A 19398-nucleotide genomic window follows, 5' to 3' on the forward strand; every position below is an offset into this window, starting at 1 on the left:
GGTGGTCTAATATTCTATTACAGAGATGTACCTTCTTTGATTTAATCTGTCCTCTATTGATGGACATTCTAGATCATTTCCAGTTGTCACTATTATAAACAACACTGAAATGGACATCTTTGTATACACATCTTTTTCCCCTCTGGGCTATTATCTCTTAGGTTCAAGTTCCTAGAAGTAAGATTGCTGGGTCAAAAGACATGTACATTTTAAATTTTGATGCAGGTTGGGAAATTCTCTCTAGAAATCTTTGTCAACCAACAGAAAAACAAAAAACAAAAACTTCATTGTATTTCTGTCTGGCCTTCCATTTTTCCCGTGAGTCAGATTTCTCCCCAGTTGAGAAACTTTGCTCTTATTGGTTCGTCAGTGGCCAGTGTGAGGAACTCAGGGGCTCCAGGCCATTGGGTAATGAGGCAGCAGGACAGTTGGGGGTGTTATGGGCCGGGATCATGGGCCTGATCTCCAGCTGACTAGATGACCTTGAGTGGGTCACTTAAACCACAACCTCTTTGGGCCTCAGTTTCCTAACTTTCAAACAAGAGGTTAATGGCATGACCTTCCAGGCCCTCAGAAAGCTATGGCTCCAAAGTTCAGACCACCTGCAGTGCAGCTGGGTTTCCAAGCCATACCTGATTATTGGAGATGACACTCAGAAAATATTTGGTCCAAATAATTCTCACCCCTGAACAGCGGAGGCCTTCGTGGGCCTAGACTATTAGCAGGATCCGCCATTCTGATCCCAGCCAAATGCGGCCCCCTTAGAAGCCGTCCTAGGCCCAGTGAAAGCAGCAGCCTCCCATCATTTGGTTGATTTTCTTCACAGTACTCATGACTCTCAGAAATGGTTATTTGTTACCTGGGTAATGTTTGTTTCCCAGAGACAGCGTGAATTTCAGGAGCCCAGGAGCCTTGGCAGTCAAGCTTGCTGTGTAGCCCGTATCCCATGTCAAGCACAGTGCCTGGCACAGCCCAGATGGTCAGTGACTACCCACTGGGTGAATCGTGGGGGAAGGATTATTTCTGTATTGGTTTCTTCTTTCCGTGAAAATATCTGTAAATATTAAGGATAAGCCTGGACTGGAAGGCTCTATGGCAGATTCTTACCCCACATTGTTTTAAATCAGTGTTTATTCATCCTGGCAAGAAAACACAAGGTCTCTGGATCAGAGGACAGACCAAATTCATTCACACAGTAATCTCAGAGCTGGCTCCCCACGCCCAGGTCCTCACAGGCGATGTGGAAAGAGCCAAGTGCACCCCGAGTGTACAGGGGGTCTATAGCAGGAGGGGAGCCCCAACATTGTGACTCTTGGAGCTTATGCGGGACAACATGCCAGCTCCCTCCCGAGCTTTACCCTGGAAGGAACTGACTCCAACTCCAGAGGAGAGGAGGAGGAGATCACTAGGTTTACAGCCCTTTGAATGTAAACAAATGTCTCGGGGCAGAGGTCCCTAAGTCTCTCTGGCGGTCTCTGTCTTTAACTTCCAAGGCTGTTCTTAATCTGTCATCCTTTATCCCAGGTGCCAACAGTCTTTGCTGAGACGCCCTGACCACGGGCAAGCATGAAAATATTCATGAAGCATCACTGCCCCACACACATCTCCTGAATTGAAAAGTAACAGCCACCACCTCTGAGTGTCAGCTATGTGCTGGAATTGTAAATGTGGTGTGAGCTGGTCACGATGAGTCCCGTTATCCTCTTTCAGCAGATAGGAAGCTGAGACTCGGAGACTGAGAGACTGCCTGGAGATGAGACAGCAAGGAAGGGAAGAGCTGAGATGAGACCTAGATTTGTGAACGCCCCAAGCCCATGTTCTCCTCCCTACCACCTGGCTTCCCCAAAGTCTGGTCAAGTTGGTTTTAACAGAGTTGATTAGTTGCAGTGAAGCATTTGAAAAACCTTCTATTTATTCAACATCTACTATGTGCCAGGCATTGTTCTAGGCAGGGAAAAGTGGGAGAGACATGGTCCTTTGTTCTGATGGGACCCACCCATGAGAGAGACGCAGACATTAAAGAAAGAATCACCCAGAGAGAAGTACCCTTGTGATAACAAGGATGGCAAGTGAGGGAGGATGAGAAGTGCAGGCTGAGGGCTGTCCTTAGAGACTTCCCTGGGGAGGGAACATCCCACCGTGGCCCTGAGGCTGAGTTTGAAGGCTGAACCCAGGCAGGGTGTGGGAGAAGGGTGTTCCGGATGGAGGAGGTGGCACATGCGAAGGGAGGTGCAAGCTGGGAAGATTCACCTGGGAGGAAGGCAGGGCGCAGACCTTGCCCTGGAAAGGAGACCGCTGTTTATCCTCAGAGCACTGGGGGGCCACTGCAGGTTTGAAGCAGGGGAAGGGATGGGATTCACTGAAGTGACTTCTCATTCATGCTAGGTAGCCAGATGTTCTCGTGAAAGCAAAACCCTTTTCTGCTCTTTCCTGGGGACTGGGGAAGAAAGGATGAAGGACTTGAGAGAGAACACATTCAGGGAGATGCAGATTGCCTAGAATTAGGTTTATGGTTTTTTGGTGACAAGGGCAGTAACCCAGCAAGTCACGGCCACAGGGGAAAACGGCTGGTAGTGATTTTTGTGCATCTCTTCCTTCCATGTTCACCTGGCTGTCAGCCTAGGGGGCCCTGTGGAAAGTTTCAAATGTGTGCTTCAGGCCGTCTTGCCAGACCCCCGGGCAGTCGATAGGAGGGCAAGCAGGCAGCTTCCAGAGAAACTGCCGAACTCACTGCCACCACACCCCTAGGAACCAGTTCCAATCAGGGCCACAGTCATAGCAAACAATGGTAATATTTACCAAGTATTTCTGGAAAAATGAGTGCAAAGTGCAGGAAACGCAGTGCAAATTGCTAGAACGCAGTACATTAGCAACATAGGACATTTAATGAGTCTGGGAAGAGAGGTATGAATTTCAGGAAAATGTCAATTGCCACAATGTAAACAAGAGGCTTCTCAATATCTCATTCTCCGTAGGACTTTATTTCAGTCTTTGGTTATAACTAGTTCTGTGATTCTTGGAAGAGACTTCATTCTCAGCATCAAGGAGGGGGAAATTGGAGCATTTGGGGAAAGAGAGGAGTGGGGGTTGCTAGTGCATCACAGACTAGCAGAGAGCTTTGGGGGCACTGGCATGATCCCATTTGAGGAAAACTGAAACTGCAGCTGGGGCTGATGTGCTTCCAGGAAAAGTGTTTGCTGTAAAAACTGGGCCCGTAGTGGGTGCTGTGGTCTGAATGTGTCCTCCCAAAATTCATATGCTAAAATCTAATCCCCAAGACAATGATTTAGGTGGGACCTTTGGGAGGTGGTGAGGTCACAGGGCGGGGGCCCTTGTGGATGGGATTAGTGCCCATATAAGGGAGACCCCAGAGAGACTCCTCACTTCTTCCACCAGGTGAGGATGAAGCAAGAAGGCACCATCTGTGAACCAGAAAATAGGCCCTTTCCAGGCGCTGAATCTGACTTGATCTTAGACTCCCCCGGCACCCAGTTTATGGGATTGTGCTATAGCAGCCCAAATGGACTAAGACAGGGGGACAGCTGCTCACATCTCACTGGGTTGCAGGTGGGGATGGTGTCTTGTCCAGGAAAGGGAGACTGAGGTCGAGGTCAGCCAGTGCATTTCCTGTCTCATGCAGCCCTGTTGCTGGGGACCGAGGAGGGACCTGGGAAATAGGCACTGACAGCCTTGTCCCAGTGGCTCTACCTAGACCCACTTCTTCAGCAGCTCAATCTATGGTCAAGTAAGGTCAGGAAGCCCAGGACCCATGGGCTACAGGTCAGCAGAGGGCTCACTTGTCCCCCTTCTCTGCAGTTCCTGACAGCCTCCTCATGAAGGTGCTGAGCCAGCGTCTGGACCAGCAGGACTGCATCCAGAAAGGCTGGGTGCTGCACGGCGTCCCACGGGACCTGGACCAGGCACACCTGCTGAATAGCCTGGGCTACAATCCCAACAGGTGAGCGGCCTCAGCCAAGCCCGCAGCCCTGGCCAAGCGCCTGGGCACCCCCCCTCCAGGGCTCAGCTGAAGGGGTCCAGGTTACACAAGCCTTCACGTGTTCCTGAAGTGGAATGTCTCCTGGTCACCCCAGTTCCCACTCACCCCATCTGCCCGGTGGACTAGGAGTCAGGCTTGGGTTCAAATACTGGCTTTCACTCTCCTTGCTGGACCCTCATCTGTAAAACAGTAATAAATACCAGTCTTGCCTTCTTTGGGAAATTGTTATACAAATCAACTGATGTTTTCTTCTACTATTTTTACAGTTTCATTTTTACATTTAAATCTTTGATGTAGCTGATACTTATTTTGACGTGAGTAGGCAGTATGAGTCGCCTTTTTTTCCCCCCAAATGGTTAACCATTTGTTCGGACTGTTGACTATCATTGGATGTTCTGTCTTCCCTCTACTAGTTTGAACTTGAGAGCTCATCGCAATTGTATATATTGTGGAGAGCAATGAAGCCCACCCAAGTAAAAGCAAACAAAGGCTATTTAGTCTGAGCTTGCAATAGCAAGGGGTCAGCCACCATTGCTTGGCATTTTGGCAGAGACTCACAGGCAGGCAGCAGAGGTGACAGCATTCTAGTGGAAGGTGGGAAAAGCTTCGGTTCTACTGTGCCCCAATTGGAGGCTGTTGGCTTGGGGAAGCTGGGTGGGCTAACTAGAGGCGGGGCCTCCTATGTGATGGGTTAAGGGAACATATTTGGCTTCCTCTGGTTGGTCCTACCTTGCAAATGGTGGCAAAAATGAGGGAAGCTATCAAGTCCTGATCAAGTCCTGGCCCTTTGGGGCTGATTGCTGCAGCGATTGTGGTCTGACTCCCTGGGCAGGTTGCAGGTTGTGGGTTCCAGTTCTGTTTTTATATATGGTCTGACCATCGTCAAACTGTGTGTTTAGTCTCTCAATATACTGGGCCTGTGTCTGAACTTTCTCTTGTCTGAATGTCTATTTCTGCAGTAGTACCACTCTGTTTAACTGCTTTACTTTTGTCATATATTATATTTCAATAGTCAATGCAGGATAAGGCCCTCTCATTAATCTTTATTGTCTATTTTATATATTTATTATTCCAACTGAAAACTATAGTGATTTTATCATGTACAAAAAGAAACTGCCATTGAAATTTTAGCTGGAATTGCCTTAGATTTTCAAATTGATCTGTGATATGATTTGGCTCTGGGTTCCCACCCAAATCTCGTCTTGAACTATAATCCCCACATGTTAAGGAGGAACCTGGTGGGAGGTGATTGGATCATGGGGGCGGTTTCCCCCATGCTGTTCTCTTGATAGTGAATGAGTTCTCATGAGATCTGATGGTTTTAAAGTGTGGCACCTCCCCATTTGTTCTGTCTCTCCTGCTGCCATGTAAGATGTGCTTTGCTTCCCCTTTACCTTCTGCCATGACTGTAAGTTTCCTGAGGCCTCCCCAGCCATGTGGAACTGTGAATCAATTAAACCTCTTTCCTTTATAAATTACCTAATCTCAAGTAGTTCTTTATAGCAGTGTGAAATGAACTAATATTACACGTTACAGTTTGACATGGCTATATCCTGTCTTTGCTTCTAGTGAAAATATCAACACTTCCTTGGGTCTTGCATTTTTTATTTTTTTTCTAGGTGTATTATCTCTTGTTCTTCTTACTGATATTATAGTAAGATCTTTTCATTCCGTATTTTCTAAGTGGGTTTTTCAAGAGTGTAGAAAAGACATTGATTTTGGCTTACTTATTTTGTACTCCAGCCACCTTCTCAAACCCTCCTACTGTTTTGGATAGTTTTTCAGTTGATTCTCTTGGGTTTTTCAGGTAGATGATCATGTCATCTACAAATACTCATCCTTTTGCCTCTTCCTTTTCAATATTTATACTTTTCATTTTACTCTTGTTGGGCGGTACTTTCAGAACAGGGTGTCATGATCGACAGGGTGGTTTTTCCTGACCATAAGGGCTGTCCGGGTACTGCTGACATTAAGGTGCTACTGGCTTTTGGTTTGAAGTGCATACAATTTGTATGAAGTTAAAGAAGTATAGCACCGTGATTTAAAATCTCTTGTTAATGTTGAATTTTATCAAGAGCTTTTCAGCATCCTTTAAAATTATTTTTTCTCTTTTTGACATATTGATATTATAAATTATGTTAATAATAGTAAGCCAATCTTTTGTTCCTATAATAACTGGTTTGGTCATGGCATATTGTTCTTTCATGGTATATTATTCTACTGCTTGTGGCAGATAGAATTTTGACCCTTATGACCTTTACCCCCCTGCTGTCATGCCTCTGAATGTATATTATATGACAAAAGGGACTTTGCATATATACTTAAGATTACTAATCAGTTGACCTTAAAATAGAAAGGTCAACCTGGACTATCTGGGTGGGCCCAGAATAATCACACAAACCCTTAAAAGCAGAGTTCCCTCCTGACTGAGGGCAGAAGAGGAAGTCAGAGAGATTTCTAAGCATGACATAGCATTGGTGGCTCAAAGATGGGGGCCATGGAAAATGTGAGAAGAAATTAATTCGACCAACAAACAGTGAGCCCCAGGTGAGAACTACAGCTCTGGCTTGACCTAAGTCCAGTTAGACTCATACCAGATTTCTGACCTACAGAAACTGTGAGATAATACATTTGATTATCTTTTTTTCTTTTCTTTCTTTCTTTCTTTTTTTTTTTTTTTGAAACGAGTATCACTCTGTCGCCCAGGCTGGAGTGCAGTGGCATGATCTCTGTTCACTGCAACATCTACCTGCCAGGTTCAAGTGATTCTCCTGCCTCCTCCTCCTGAGTAGCTGGGATTACAAGTGTGTGCCACCACATATGGCTAATTTTTGTATTTTTATTAGAGACGGGTTTCACCATGTTGGCCAGGCTGGTCTTGAACTCCTGACCTCAGGTGGTCCACCCGTGTTGGGCTCCCAAAGTGCTGGGATTACAGGTGTGAGCCACTGCACCTAGCCAAATATGAGTATCATTTTTTTCTTTTTTTTTTCTTTTTTTTTTGAGATGGAGTCTCGCTCTGTCTCCCACGCTGGAGTGCAGTGGTGCGATCTTGGCTCACTGTAAGCTCTGCCTCCCAGGTTCATGTCATTCTCCTGCCTCAGCCTCCTGAGTAGCTGGGACTACAGGCGCCCACCACCATGCCTGGCTAATTTTTTGTATTTTTAGTAGAGATGGAATTTCACCATGTTAGCCAGGATGGTCTTGATCTCCTGACCTCGTGATCTGCCCACTTGGCCTCCCAAAGTTCTGGGATTACAGGTGTGAGCCACCGTACCCAGCCCAAATCTGAGTATCTTTAAGCAGCTAAGTTTGTCATAACATGATAATGGCAGCGCAAGAAATTAACATGCTGTTGGATTGTATTGGCTACATTTTTATTTAGTTTTTTTGCATTAATATGCATATATAGTATGGATTAGAATTTTTCCACATTCTTGTGCTTTGTTAGGCTTTAGTATCAGTAATGTGAAAGTTTCATAGATTTTCTTTCTTTCTCCATATCTGAGAGAGTTTTTAAAAGTCCAGTAGTAACTGTTTTTAGGATCTGGCACTTACGGGGCAGAGGTAGCTTGTTAACAATTTGATTGATTTTGTTCATGGTGTTTGGTCAATTCAGATTTCTCTCTTTTCTTGTGCAATTGATCTCTTCCTAGAAAATCATCCCTTTCCCTATCTTTAAATATATTAACATAATTTGAATATCTTGTGCCATTAATTTTTATTGTGTTTCCTACAGTTTTTGCTTTATGTGTTTTGGTGCTATGTTATTTAGTGCATAAAGGTTTCTGTCAGCTATGTGTTCATTGTGAAATGTATTCTTGATGAAAGTGACCATCAGTGACAGACAGCTAATTATCTACCCCAACATTTGTTCTAACTTTCCTCCTCAATACAAAAGATCAATTTTCTGAAGAGTACATTGGTGTCTGAAAATAAAAGATCCCATTTTCCAGTCTTCTTTACAGCTATATGGAGCCACAAAACTAAGTTCTGGCCAATGAGATATAAGCATATAGTTGTGTGGTTTTTCCAGGAAACCTGCTTTAAGGCATATAACTCAGCTGGAAGGTGTTAGCTTTTTTTGTTGTTATTTTGCCTTTCCTTTCTTTTCGATTTTCCTGAAGTTAATAATCATCTTGCTTTTTCACTTGTCTAGTTTTCTTTGTATCTATTAGTTAATTATTTCCACATTTCATAATTGCCTTTCAGAACAATTTCCCACAAAGTCCATCATATTGTGTAATCTATCAGTTTCAGGTTGTTTTTTCTTCTTGGTCACTCCCGTTCCTCTCCTGTTTGGACTGGATTTTTTTCTAGGCTTACTGCATAGTTGATCATCAAGAGCTTTTCTTTACTATAATCAGAGGAATTCCCCTTGGCTTTCTTTTGAGTTGGAGTCTCTGTTTCCTAAGTCACACATCTTCCTTTTATATACCTCCTTGATTTGACAAAGCATAACCTCTAGTTGCTTCTTAAGTTAAAAAGATGGTTTAAAAGCAGTAGGCTGTTACACTGGCAACACATGTGTTCTAAATTGAAGAAGTCACCCTTTATGCCTGTACACAACAATCATTTTGGGACTGTTATTCACTGCTACACTGAAGATTCTCTTTACCTCTCTCCCATGTTAGATATTTTATTTCTATATCACATGGCTTCCTTTTTCTTGGTTTACTACCTTGTTTTGGTTGAACACATCTATCAGTAACTTCCTGAGAAAGAGTGTATGGGAGGTAAATTTTGAGGGGCCTTACTATTCTATCTGAAAGTGTCTATTCTATCTTTATACTTGTTGGATAGATTGACTGGGTGAGAAATTATAGGCTGGAAATGATTTTCCCGTCGAATTTTGAATCTCCAATGTTGCTAAGAAGTCCAATGCCGATCTGATCCTGATCCTTTATATGTGACTTTTTTCTTTCTGTGGAAGTTTGTAGGCTCTTTCCTTTGTCTCCAGGGTTCTGAAATTTCACAGTGAAATTTCATTATATCCTCGGTATAGGTCAGATTTACTCCACTGTACCAGAAATTAATCTCGAAACCTGTGTCCTTCAGTCCTGGGACATTTTCTTGAATTATTTTGTTAATGATTTTTTTCCCTTTTTTCTATTCTCTCTGTAACTCCTGTTATTTGGGCATTGGATCTTCAGGACTGGCCTTCTAAATGTTGTAAAAATATCTTTTTTCCTTTGTATTTTGTGTGTATGTGTGTGTGTGTGATCAATTACTGCTTTTTGTTTTGTTTGGCTCTACTTTCTGGGAGATTTCCTCAACTTTCTCTTCCAACATTTTTATTGAATTCTAATTTCTGCTCTTGGGTTTGTTTATTTCTGTAATATTCAGAAATAACAAAAATATTATTTCTGTAATATTTTTGTTTTCTGAATATTCCTTTTATAGTTTCTTGATTTTGTTTTGTGGATTTTTTATCTCTTAAAATTTGATTTTGTTGGGAGGATGGGGAGATCGGGTTTTTTCCTCTTCTTTTCTGCATAATCAGTTTCTATAGAATTTTTGTTTGTCTTGGTCTTATTCTTTCTCAGCAGAGTCTTTTTTTACCCTTAGATGTTGGATTACCCTTGGTTGTTTGCTCATGTCTAAGCATGGGAGACTGAAAAAGCAATTTGGAAGCTCTGAGTGCATGGATAGAGCCCACAGGCTTAGTCTTCACTGTAGGGTGATATCATTGGGGTGATAAAATTGGGCCATCCCTCCCACCAAGTGTCAACATCTTTAGGTCTTTTCCTCTGGGCTGCTCAGATTCCCCAGAGAGGACTCATGCAGTCTCCTGCTGGAGGATAAAGGCCTTCTGCCAGGACCACCTCTCTGGGGGTCCAGGGGAGAAGCAGGACAGTGGGAAGGGCGGGGGAGGGGTCTCACATACTGCATGCAGTTTGCATACTTTTACCTAATTCCCTTGTGTTTGCCATAGACTCAAGCTCTCAACTGTGCTTGGCATTCTTCATCCCAAAGAGCCTGCATTTTATCCTCTCTAGAGAATAAATGTTTCATTTCTTCCCAAGTGGAGGAGAGACATTCACTCACCTGGATGAGTGAGGAAAGGATCTAGGACTCACTCTCTTCTCAAACAAATTTCAACCAAGCCCCCTTATTTTAGCCACCAGCTCCCAGGTGGCACCTGTGCCTGAGCCTTTTGAGGATTTTCTGGGGAAGATGAGGTTGATTCTCAGTTTTCCTATTACTGATTTAGGATTTGGCTTTCTGAGTCCACCTCAGCTCGTTGCCTGTGGTCCAAGTCTGCTTTCCAGCATCGAAAAAGGAAAGTCCTTTGTCTGATTGCCTTCCTCTTCCCTGTTCTTTCTGTGCTTGTGGGTTAGTTTTTCAAAGTGCCTTTCTTGTCATTTTTCTGTGGGATTTGGGGAAGAAACAAAATCTGGTGCGGTTTTCAAAAAGCCATTTTTATCTGGAATCCAAACTCTGATTTGTTACATTTGCATGTTCCTAAGTTTTACTTTCAACTATTTTGCTTCTCTTATTTTTTGTTGATGACACTACTAAAAAGCTATGTGGAAGCTCTGGTTGCATGGGTGGAGCCCGTAGACGTCGTCTTCACTGTGGACAGAATGAAATTGGGTTTGATATTTTTTCTTCAATCTGAGTGTCTTTTTCCTTGAATAGTTGAGTCTATCCCACTTATTTTTGCTTTTCTTACTTTATTTTGTGCTTCATTATGGTTTCCTTTGTTTTCCATCTTTTCTTTATGGGATGTGTTTTGAGTTTTGTTCTTGTTATTATTAGCTTCTTACCTGCCCCACTTCCATTAATTTAGAAGATATCTGTTTGTAGTTCTAATAGTCTCTTCAACATGACTTGATTAAACCTTATTTCTCAGTTTGTTGATTTTGAAATGCAGCAGAATATCTTGACCCCTTCATATGAAAGATGTCGGCTGGGTGTGGTGGCTCACGCCTGTAATCCCAGTACTTTGGGAGGCCAAGGCGGGTGGATCACGAGCTCCAGAGTTCAAGACCAGCCTGGACATTATGGTGAAACCCCGTCTCTACTGAAAATACAAAAATTAGCCGGGCATGGTGGCGGGTGCCTGTAGTCCCAGCTACTCAGGAGGCTGAGGCAGGGAACTCCTTGAACCCAGGAGGCGGAGGTTACAGTGAGCCAAGATCGTGCCACTGCACTCCAGCCTGTGCAACAGAGCAAGACTCCGTCTCAAAAGAAAAAAAAAAAACGATGTCAAAAAAGGATCCCACATGTACTGCCTCCTCATCCCCCTTCTCCAACCATTCTCCATTTTGGGGGAGCCAGGGACAGATATATCCTGAAATTTTTCTGTGCCAGTCTATTATACACAGATTATTGTTTTTAATCAGTATTGATTAAACTTTTATTTCTAGAAATATAACAGTTATATTCTGTTTTTAACTATAATTGCTATACTTACAAAGTTTTTATTCTCTCTAAAACTGGATTAAGATTTCAACACCAGCTGTTTATATATTTCAACCTCTTCATTTATTAATTTTGATTTTGCCTTTCATTTGAATGGATTATGTCTTTGAGTCATTTTCAGCAAGGGTACATAGATACTAAACTTCCTGAATTCTTGCATACTTGAGAATGTCTCTCTGTTATTTTTACTTGTAAACAACATCTGGCAAAGAATTCTTTGATCATATTCCTTTCTTTCTCCCCTCAAGCTCCTCCCCGGCCCTCCGTGTTCCAAATCCCTTCTACATAGACTCTGACATGTTGCCAGATGTCTGTCTTGTCCGTCCTTCCGTCTGTCCGTCCTTCCTTCCTTCCTTCCCTTCCTCCCTTCCTCCCTCCCTTCTTCCCTCCATTCTTCCTTCCTTCCTTTCTTCCTTTCTTCCTTCCTTTCTTCCTTGCCTTCTTCCTTCCTTCTTTCTTTTCTTTCCTTTTCTCTTTCTTTCTTTCTTTCTTTCTTTCTTTCTTTCTTTCTTTCTGTCTGTCTGTCTGTCTCATTCTATCACCCAGGCTGGAGTGGCGCAATCTCAGCTCACTGCAACCTTCCCCTCCTGGCTTCAAGTGATTCTCCTGCCTCCGCCTCCTGATGTGTGCCACCATGCACAGCTAATTTTCGTATTTTTAGTAGAGACAGGGTTTCATCATGTTGACCAGGCTGGTCTCGAACTCCTGACCTCAGGTGATCCACCCGCCTCGACCTCCCAAAGTGCTGGGATTACAGGCATGAGCCACCGCGCCCGGCCTATACATGTGTTTCTTTTGCCTGGGTGTTCATGAGATCTCTCTGTCTCTCTCTGCCTGTCTGTGTTCCCTACCCCCTTCTCTTTAAGTTCATTTACAATCACCAGGCCATAGCTCAGTCTTGGTTCTCCTTATTACTTTTCTCTGGACATTAGGAACCCTTTCACTTACGGTGTTTCAGGAGAGTTTTCTTCTAGTAGATATATTAATGTTTTTCAGGTTCATTTGCTTGGTTTTCTTCTTCAGTAAGACCAATTATGTGTGTGTAAGATATTTGTCATCAGCTTTTCATAATTTGGATTTTCTGCTGGTGGCTTTTATCTTACTCTTTGGGTATTATTTTCTCGACTCTGACCTTCATGGTAACTGACTGTTCTCTGCTGTGTTTATTTATTGCGGCTTTTCATTTGATTTTTTGTTTCCATAATGTTTTTACTTTTCCCTTAGGTATTTTTCCTTCATTTTGTTAGCTTTTTTGCATCTCCTTTTAAAAAATCTCATCATCTTTTCTTTCATTTCCTGTATCATGGAGCCCATTCTCTTTAAATTATTTAGAACATTCTGGTAAGGTTTTATCTAAAATGTTCTTATGTTTCCTGGAGTAATTTGTTTTCTAACGGCTATTCATTGTCTCTCTCTCTCTCTCCCTTTTTTTTTTTTTTTTTTTTTTTAACTTTTATGCCCCTTTCCTTCCATTTTTTGGTAGCACCTATAACTGGGTCCCAAGATGGATATATTTTGTAAATTCTTTACCTTTGAATAGGCCGGTTGTTTGTCTAAGAATAGTGTAAGTTGGCGTATTAGTTACCTATATTGCCGTAATAAATTACCACAACCTTGGTGGCTTAAAACAACACAAATTTATTGTCTTCAAATTCTGTAGTGCTAAAAATCATGGCACTGTCAGGGCTGCATTCCTTCCTGGAGGCTCTAGGGCAGAATCCGTTTCCTCACCTCTTCCACCTTCTAGAGGCTGCCCGCATTCCTTGGCTCACAGCCCCTCCCACCATCTTCAGAGGCCATAGTGCAACTCCAACGCTTCCTCTGTACTCATGTCTCCCTGAGACCAGAGCTGGGAAAGGGTCTCAGATTTTAAGGAGCTATGTGATTAGATTGGGCCCACCCAGATAACCTGAGATAATCTTACCATATCAACACAGTCCTTAACTTAATCCAGTCTGCAAAGTTCCTTGTTCCTTGTACGATAACCTATTCACAGAATCTGAGAATTAGGAGGTGAACATCTTGGAGTTGGGGGCAGGCATTATTCTGCCTTTCCGACAGTTAGAATCTCCTCAACTCTGAATTATATCCCTAGAGTTTGGGCTACCGAGCTTCCCATTGGAAGACTGAAACCTCTGTTTAGACCCAGGGCAGCAGGGATCTGACAGTCTTAACCTGAGCATCCTGTTTTACTATCATTATTCCTGTGAAATTCCAGGGACCAAGTACCCAAAGGCTAAGTGTCCACCCTCTGTTCTTCCTAACACAGTTAATGCCACAGACATGGTTAATGTCACAGCACCAGCTGCATGGCTTCTTTTTTTTTTTTTTTTTTTGAGAAGGAATTTTGCTCTTGTTGCCCAGGCTGGAGTGCAATGGCACGATCTTGGCTCACTGCAACCTCCGCCTTCCAGATTCAAGTGATTCTCCTGCCTCAGCCTCCCAAGTAGCTGGGATTACAGGCTCGTGCCACCACGCCCAGCTAATTTTGTATTTTCAGTAGAGATGGGGTTTCACCATCTGACATTGGTCAGGCTGGTGTCGAACTCCTGACCTCAAGGCTCCCAAAGTGCTGGGATTACAGGCGTGAGCCACTGCTCCCAGCCTGCATAGCTTCTTTGTGAGCTCATCAGCTACCTGAAGATGAAAGGCACTGGGGAAAATACACAACAATCACTTTAAAGAAGGCAGGGGCAGGGTGTCATTAACAGGTCAGGGGAGAGAATCTAGTGTTGGCTTTGTGAAGCCTGAGGGGAAAAATGACTGTTTTACTTATGGAGCCCAAGCACCAGTACTACAGGACCAACACAGGGGAGGGCACAGTGCTCAAAAGCACACAAGGAGGAATATTCAAGAACCATTTGATTTAGGGCAGGGGTGCAAGGAAGCCCTCCTCCGTTCACCACAGAGTGAAAATCACGTTCTAAAGACTAAGTAAATAATGCCAATTTAATTTATTTGACCCTAGAGCGAAGGACAGGTAGGAAGAAAAAATCTTTATTTACAATGTAGATTTAATCATATGCCGCTGTTAATCATCCTTTTGTAGTCATTGAGGGTGCATTTTCCTTCCTCCTTTCTCGTCTCTGTCCCTTCCGTTTCCAGCACCTTAGCTTTCAATTAAACATTTTTATGATTAACTCAGAAAGTAATTTTAGCCATAAACCTTCAAGTTCAGATACAGGCTAAGACAGAGAAATATTCTAAAATGAATCCACCTAGCACCGGGATGACTATCAGGACTGTAATTCTGGTTCGGCTGTGATGCCAATTATAAAACACTCTAGCTGGTGGTGTTGCTGTTTTTGACACCAGTAGGAAATCTTGACAGAATTATAGCCTAGAAATCAATCTGGGAATACGATACAGAAATCTATAATTCAGATAGGAAAACAATCTACAAAGGCTCTTTTTTTAAGGAAGGGTCGATGAAATTAGATTAAAATAAATTTACATATATATCAATTTTATTATTAAAATATATTCACACTAGTAAATAGAGTTATTGGGGAAGGGTAAGCTACTCTGTGTATTGGACACAAAAATAGACCTCTTTGGCTTATCAGAAAACAAAGTTATTGTCTCCTTGTCAAATATAAATCTCTTCTTAGAGCTAATAAATGGATAGTGTTCAAATGCAATGTTTTGTCTGACTCCTACCTCATAAACCCGTGGCACATAATACTAAATTATATTCCACTGAGCAGTATCAATCTCTTGATTCCAACATCATACAGTAAGGGAAACAAACCAGGTAATTGATCTGTCGAAAAGAAGGAGAAAAAGTTATTTGAGAACAAATAAAATGGGCTATAAAGTTTGTTAAAACGTAATAATAATAGTAAAAAAAAAAAAAAAAAGGATGAAAGAAAGAAGAAAGAAACAAAGAACTGTGTTCACGGCTGCATCCAGAAACCTGCCCTCTGCCTGACTGTAAAATAATTCATTTCATGCGGCAAGTTTGTAGCCCAGTATTTTCTTTTAAAATTAATGCTTACTACAGAGAAAGAGTATAGGATTCTGATTGATGTTGGGAAGTTTGCCGTGTATGAGACCCGCTGTTTTTTTGCATCCTCTTTTCCCTCCATGCTGCAAGGAGGGAGGGGGCGGGGCAAGCTGTGACCTTAACCCTCCCCCGCAAGGTCTTGGTCATGCTATCTCAGAAATCCCTGGAAAAAGGTGTAAAAGGAGGGACCTAGATGAGTCAGTGGCAATGAAATTCAGCAAAATGGTAGCAGGGAGTTTTAATCTTGGTGTTGCTTTCTGGAGTATCTTTTTCTGTATTCATTGGACTACATTTTAGGACTCTCAGGAAACCACCCAAGAATGATATTTCTGATTAACTCATTTGGGTGCCAGGTCATTTTCTACAAACTGGAAACTACTATATAGGTTCCTTTGAGGATGTGGTGGTTTCTGAATTTTTATTTATTACTGTTGTTTAAATAAGATGGGTACGTGTGTCCCACATCCAGAGGAGCCCAGAGAGGTTCAGTTGTCCCCGGAAAGGCAGTGACAGGTCTCTTCTCATTGCATATGGCTCCTCATTGGTGCTGGGCTTGTAGTTGTCGTTGTTGGCTTTTGCTAAACAGACCATCCACACGGAGACATTTCCTCCAGAAAGCCGGAGAGAACAGAGCTGCCGAGGGGAGGGAGGCTGGCAGTCACCCACCCCCAGGCACAAGGGGCTGGCACTTCCACACCCAGTGCAGCCTGCCGGGGCCAAGCCTGTCCCCTCGGGTCTGGAAGCTTTCTTTTTCGATTTGCAAGGGCAAAACTGCTATGGCTTTGCATAAGGCATCTCTGCTCTGCCTTTCTCAACTTCCTGTCTGCCTTTCCTTTCTCCTTCTTCATCTTTCAGTTCATTCTCCTTTTATTCTCTGACTGCCATGAAGCAGCCCCTCCCACTTGGTTCCCAGATCACGTCCATTGAGGACACTTCTTCCCTTACCCTCCTCCTCTCTCCTGCCCCCTCCTGCTTCATAATCATCATTATCTTAACAACAAGAGTAATAATGTTGATATCGGGCCTTTACTGAGTGCTAATTATGCAGTTGTTTCCTATGTAATTCCGTCCATTCAACAGCCCAGTAAAGGAGGTTTGCTCAGGTAAAAGGCTGCTGGCTTTAGAGAAGCCATGTCCTTGCCCCAGGCCACACAGCCACGTAAGATCCATGGAAGGGGCCAGCCCTGAACCCAGCTCTTTGCTCTGAACTGTTACATTTTATCCTTTATGCAATGGGATTGCATGTATCCCTCCCTGTTGGCTAGCTGGTTTGAAGAAGACACATTTAACCTCAATTTCCTTATCTGTTAAATGGGGCAATAATCTCTACTCTTTTAACCTCACAGCACTGCTGCTCTGGAGAGTAGATGGAGGATGTGTGCCTGTGGTTGATAGCTTGAAAGAGCTGTACGGATACTGTGGATGCTATGACCTGCTCTGCGTGTGAGTGCCCAGAGCACCTCCTGTCAGGGCCGACTCTCATTCAAATGTGTAGGGGAGAGTTTGTCTTCTCACCTGTTCTCACATAACAAGTTACACGCTAAGCCACGCCTGGTGGTACACACCTGTAATTCCAGCTACTTGGGAGGCCGAGGTAGGAGGATTGCCAGAGCCCAGGAATCAGAGGCTGCAGTGAGCTGTGATCATGCCCCTGCATCGCAGCCTGGGTGACAGAAGGAGACCTTGTCTCTCTGAAAATAAATAAATACATACATACATACATACATACATACATACATAAAGCACACACAGCCCCCGAATAGGATGCTACAGATTCATCTATATGTTAAGAAGTGTAAACACGTTTACTATGACACTTCCCCATGTGATGTTGGATTCCTGCTCAATACAAAGAGTCTAAGATGGCAAATATTGAAGGGATGACCCTCAAAGAGTATTTGCTGCATCCACTCACTATGGGTTGGTAGAAATAACTTTAAAAATATTTTTTCTCTAATGGCGACCTGCTTGCTTTCCTCATCTGTGGAAGACATTTTAAAGATGCAAGGCTTGGAAGTGGGGAAGGTAGCCTGTTCTTCTCACTGGGTTGGAAGTGGGGAACATAGCCTGTTCTTCTCACTGGGTTGGAATTGGGGAACGTAGCCTGTTCTTCTGGTAGCAGATGGGGCGAATGACCTCGAAATAGTCAAAGACAAAATTGCCCTTTTGTTCAGGACCCCATTGAGCCAAGAAAACTGGATTTTTTTTTTTTTTTTTTTCAATTCAAACTGAAGCAAACTGGAAATTTTTAATCAGGGCATTTAACAACGTTGATAAAATTATTCTGCTAAACGCAGTTTTGATTTTTTTGTTTTGATTATGTCAAATTTTAAAAGATGGAATATGGTGGTACTTTATGAAATTGAAAACCAGACTGGCATATAGTTTATAGGTCAGAGCTCCCTCATTTGACGTAATTTATTTCCGTATGACAGTTGCTTTTGGGGGACAACACAGTGAAACCCTTGGATAATGACTTTGTCATTTCTAACGTGGTCCAAACTAAGAAGGATGCTATAATTTCTTAAGAGGATGGCAGTAGGACCAAAGAAAAATTCAAATGCAAAGTAGAGAGGGTTTCTTGCCCGCCCCATTCTCTCTCTCTTTCATTATCACGGGTCCTTCCAGGAAGCGCTCATATTTCTGAAACTGATCCTTATGCAGACTATGGATAATAAACAGCCCATTAATGGAGGCCTGAACTAGGAAATGGAGTTGGAATCAGCAGCAAAATCCAGTGGCTGACGAAGGTTAATAACTCCATTACTGCAGCTCTGGGCCCGAGCCGCCCGACGAGCAGGGTGTTAGCCTTATCTTACTCCTCATTAATTGAGCTAATAGAACCCGGGTGACCCTGCCTTGCTGCCATCATCTGAGAGTTTACCAGACATGGGCTGGAATACATATCATTGACTGTGTGCGCCATGGCGCCTTTTTTTTTTTGGAAGAAAGCTCTTTCTTAAAGACAAGTTTGCTGCGAGCCTCGCCCTCACAGAAACCCCGTCCTAACAGAAGCCCCCATGCGGCCGACCGCAACAGGACCTGACGTCATTCTGACTTTGTCTCATGGGCAGTGATGCAGCATAGGCCTGCCGTGCCCCTTCGCACCTCGAGACAGAGGTCCACTTGGGGGATTGAGGTCTTTGCCTCAAATTGGGCAGCTCTGGTGGAAGTGGCCATTGTTTCCACAGTGTCTGTGGACAAGGGTGAAAAAGAAAGTGGGGCATGTGTTGGGGGTGGGACCCACAGCCTTGCCTCTTCCAGGCTCTTCTCTTTGTTTAAACATTTGGCAGCCATCTCTCTTGTACCCCAAGTTTCCTTCCTTGCCCCCAGAGCTTCCTGATAGTTCACAGCCTGTTTCCCTCAGCCCTGCTTGGCTGCTCTACTGGCCAAGTGGTCTACAGGCAGCTACTTACCCTTTCTAAGCCTCAAGTCTCCTTAACCATCACATGGAGTAATAGCCCCGCCCACCATTTGCTGGGCTAATGGACATATTTGCTGGGAAAATATGTATTAGTGGGAATGATGAACTGGAAAATACTCTATACAACTGAGATAATGTTATCAACAGATTCAAAGTTGAAATCTGGGTTTGCTACAGAGAGCCAGGCTCAGTCTGTAGCCGGGGAGGCAGCAGGGGCAAAGGAACATCGGTGTGGAGTCACAGCAACTCATCTCTGATCTGCTTCTACTTGGGCAAGTTCTTAGCTTCTCTGCACCTCAGTTTCCTCCATTAAAAACCAGGGACAGTGGGATTTGGGACATCAGGTGAGAGGACTCAGTGAGCTGATGCAGGGAGGCACTGGGCACAGAGCTGGCATCGACAGGGGCTCCACCTGTGTGACCATATTTATTCCTCACATATTGGGAGCTCTGTGCCTTTCTGTAGAGATCAGAGCTTCTGAGAAGTACGGTCAACCCAATTCCTCACCAAAATACCAGTCGCAAGATTTTGTGGCTGTGGCTG

At 43.5% G+C, this 19398-nt stretch overlaps 1 protein-coding gene across 13 annotated transcripts in view; it reads left to right on the forward strand.

The window, feature by feature from the left end:
- AK8 (adenylate kinase 8) overlaps positions 1–19398 on the forward strand; it is a 157633-nt gene that overhangs the window by 81804 nt on the left and 56431 nt on the right. For 12 of the 13 annotated variants that reach the window (XM_065529952.2, XM_045374024.2, XM_074016152.1 and 9 more), the window contains one exon: positions 3817–3958. The exons of the other annotated variant lie outside the window; for it this stretch is intronic. In XM_065529952.2, coding sequence (XP_065386024.1) covers positions 3817–3958 — 142 coding nt within the window. The remainder of the gene's footprint in view (positions 1–3816; positions 3959–19398) is intronic. 13 annotated transcript variants of the gene reach the window in all.

The sequence above is a fragment of the Macaca fascicularis genome, chromosome 15 (genome assembly GCF_037993035.2).
Source record: "Macaca fascicularis isolate 582-1 chromosome 15, T2T-MFA8v1.1".
NCBI lineage: Eukaryota > Metazoa > Chordata > Mammalia > Primates > Cercopithecidae > Macaca > Macaca fascicularis.